This window comes from Pteropus alecto, unplaced genomic scaffold, assembly GCF_000325575.1.
Source record: "Pteropus alecto unplaced genomic scaffold, ASM32557v1 scaffold164, whole genome shotgun sequence".
Lineage (NCBI taxonomy): Eukaryota > Metazoa > Chordata > Mammalia > Chiroptera > Pteropodidae > Pteropus > Pteropus alecto.
In genome coordinates, this window is record NW_006439568.1 from 113,668 (window position 1) to 115,908 (window position 2,241).

Below are 2,241 nucleotides of genomic sequence, written 5' to 3' on the forward strand. Positions count from 1 at the left end.
GCAGCTCCCCGCAGCCGCCCCGCGCCGCGCGCCAGCCGGGACCCGCGCTCAGCCTGCCCAGGTGCAAGGCCATGTTCCCGCGCTGTCACTCTTGGGCAGTGCCCGCGTCCCGGTGACTGGTCCCTGAGGCCCCTGGGAGACCGGAGCAGGCGAGCCGCCCTGGAACAGGGAACTCTCGGCGAAAGACAGCTGCTACCGGGTCGTGATCCCGGACAGCGGGCGGGAGGCGGGGAATTCTGGGAGCTGTAGTCCCGGCTCTTATCGCCGCCTGCGTCGGGGCGATAAAGAATCCGTCGTCCCCAGAAGGGTGGGTCCGACGGGAAGAGAGCTGGGCGCGGAGGTGCGAGAGGGCGGCGGAGGCGACGATAAAGATAAAAGAGGCTTTCTTGTTAAGTACAACCTCTGGTCTGCTGTTGGATCAACCACAAGGAGAGGACAAAGTAGGGCTGCACGGAGAGGACTGACAGGGGCAGAAATGTGGCCAGAGACCTCCGCCTGACTAACATTGTCAAACAGCGTTGCAAATCCTGGCTCTATTATCTGAAGAATGCCCCTTAGTTCCCTGTTTTAATCCCATAGAGTTTGTGGAATTTGTACGATTGGTGGGGGCGGAGCCTGGGAAACGCCTTATCCAAAGGCGAGTTTCTAAAGGGAGTGGGAAAAGCTAGCAAAGGGCTCCTAAGAAATCCTAGGAAAAGACTCTCTGGGGTCAACTTCACAGTTAAATCATTAAAATCTTCCTAGGTCTTGCTCCCACAGTTCTTACTTGATTTTTTTAAAGATAGAAAAAGCATAGTGACTGTTTAAACTAGCATGAAACTCATGACCTGGTGTGTCTGATAAAGGAATAAGAAATTAGGAATACTTACCCTACAGCTGTAGGGTGCTGCCAACTATTTCTCAGGTTTAGTACTTCCAACAACTCCTATAAACTAAGCAGGACAAACATTCACATTCCTTCCCCCACCCTCACCCCCAAAACATAAACACACACTTTTAAAAAAAAATGAGGAAAGAAGCTAACATAGATTTGATGGACAGGTTGTTGTGACCGAAATAACCGGGCCCAACTCGAGTGCTCTAATCCAAGAGACAGTTTATTAGCCTGCGGCTGTCCTTGCAAAGGAGCAGCCCGGAGACGCAGGGGCACAAAGGTTTTAAGCCCTCGATTCCATCCCTCACATCCTTAATCTTTACACAAAAGACTATATTCTCCTCCATTCATTAACTGATAACTAAGAGGTGGGTAAGCAAGCAGGGGTACAGAAGCAGAATGCGCCATTGTTAAAATATTTTGTACCTATAGGCAGTGATCCGGCCAGTAAATCCCTTTAGTTAATAAATTTTTAGCAGATAACTAACTAGAAGTGAGACATGGTGGTTAGCACTGCCATGTCTTATCCTTAACCTATTGTTTCTAAAGGTGAGGTCACTACAAGGTGTTTTTGTTGTTGTTTCTGTCACCATACCACGGTTTCATGTTGTCTGGACATAAAAGTGTAAGAATAACTGTCAGTGGCCATTTTGTCCCTTAAGTCTTAAGGATGATTTTAGTTTCTAGTAGTAGATCATTTAAGCCACTGGTGGTAGTTTCTGCAATTTTTTTCTTATTGTCAAGATGCAATGATAGAACTTTCATGGCTATGGGCAGACCACTTGTAGGCAGTGTAGTTTATCCATCCACAACTGCATCTGGCAGCTCTTACACAGGAACACGATGTTGATTGAGTGGGCAGGCTTAACTCTTCAGCAGGTTGTATGAAATGTAAGTGAATAAACTACTTTTGCGGGGAGCTTTTAGCCATAGCTTACTGGGAGGTTGATTTGGGAAAGAAAAGAATTATCTCTCTAGAAGGGTGGTTTGGTTCTTCTAGATGCTTGTGGTGGGGTTTGACTGGGCCTAGTGGTGACAAATGCACCTCAATAATGAAACCTCTCTGTCCCATTTTTCTTTAAGAACTCCCTTCATTATTGCTCTGATTCTGCAAATACCCATAAAGTCAGTAAAAAATAAGCAGACACAGGCTATTTTGAATATTTGTTCAGTCAAATAGGCTAGTCTTGAGCCAATTTGTACTAGTTTCCAGGTTCTCCTCCCTTCTCTTAGCCTCTCTGTCTATGCAAAGGACCTCTCTCATTTCCTCCTCTAACTAGCAGCAGCCTCCCTACCCTCATCTTATAATGCTTTACTGAGAAAAAGCCTTAACAGCCTGGATAGTATGAGTTTAAATCACACTTCTG

The 2,241-nt window shown here is 46.7% G+C and overlaps 1 protein-coding gene across 1 annotated transcript in view; it reads right to left on the minus strand.

Annotated features, from left to right (window-relative positions):
• CPOX (coproporphyrinogen oxidase) overlaps window positions 1-521 on the minus strand; it is a 14,643-nt gene extending 14,122 nt beyond the window's left edge. The window contains exon 1 of the mRNA XM_025050142.1: window positions 1-521. This exon is cut by the window's left edge and continues 453 nt beyond it. Coding sequence (XP_024905910.1) covers window positions 1-73 — 73 coding nt within the window. The 5' untranslated portion in view covers window positions 74-521.
• Between the last annotated feature and the right edge of the window lie 1,720 nt (window positions 522-2,241).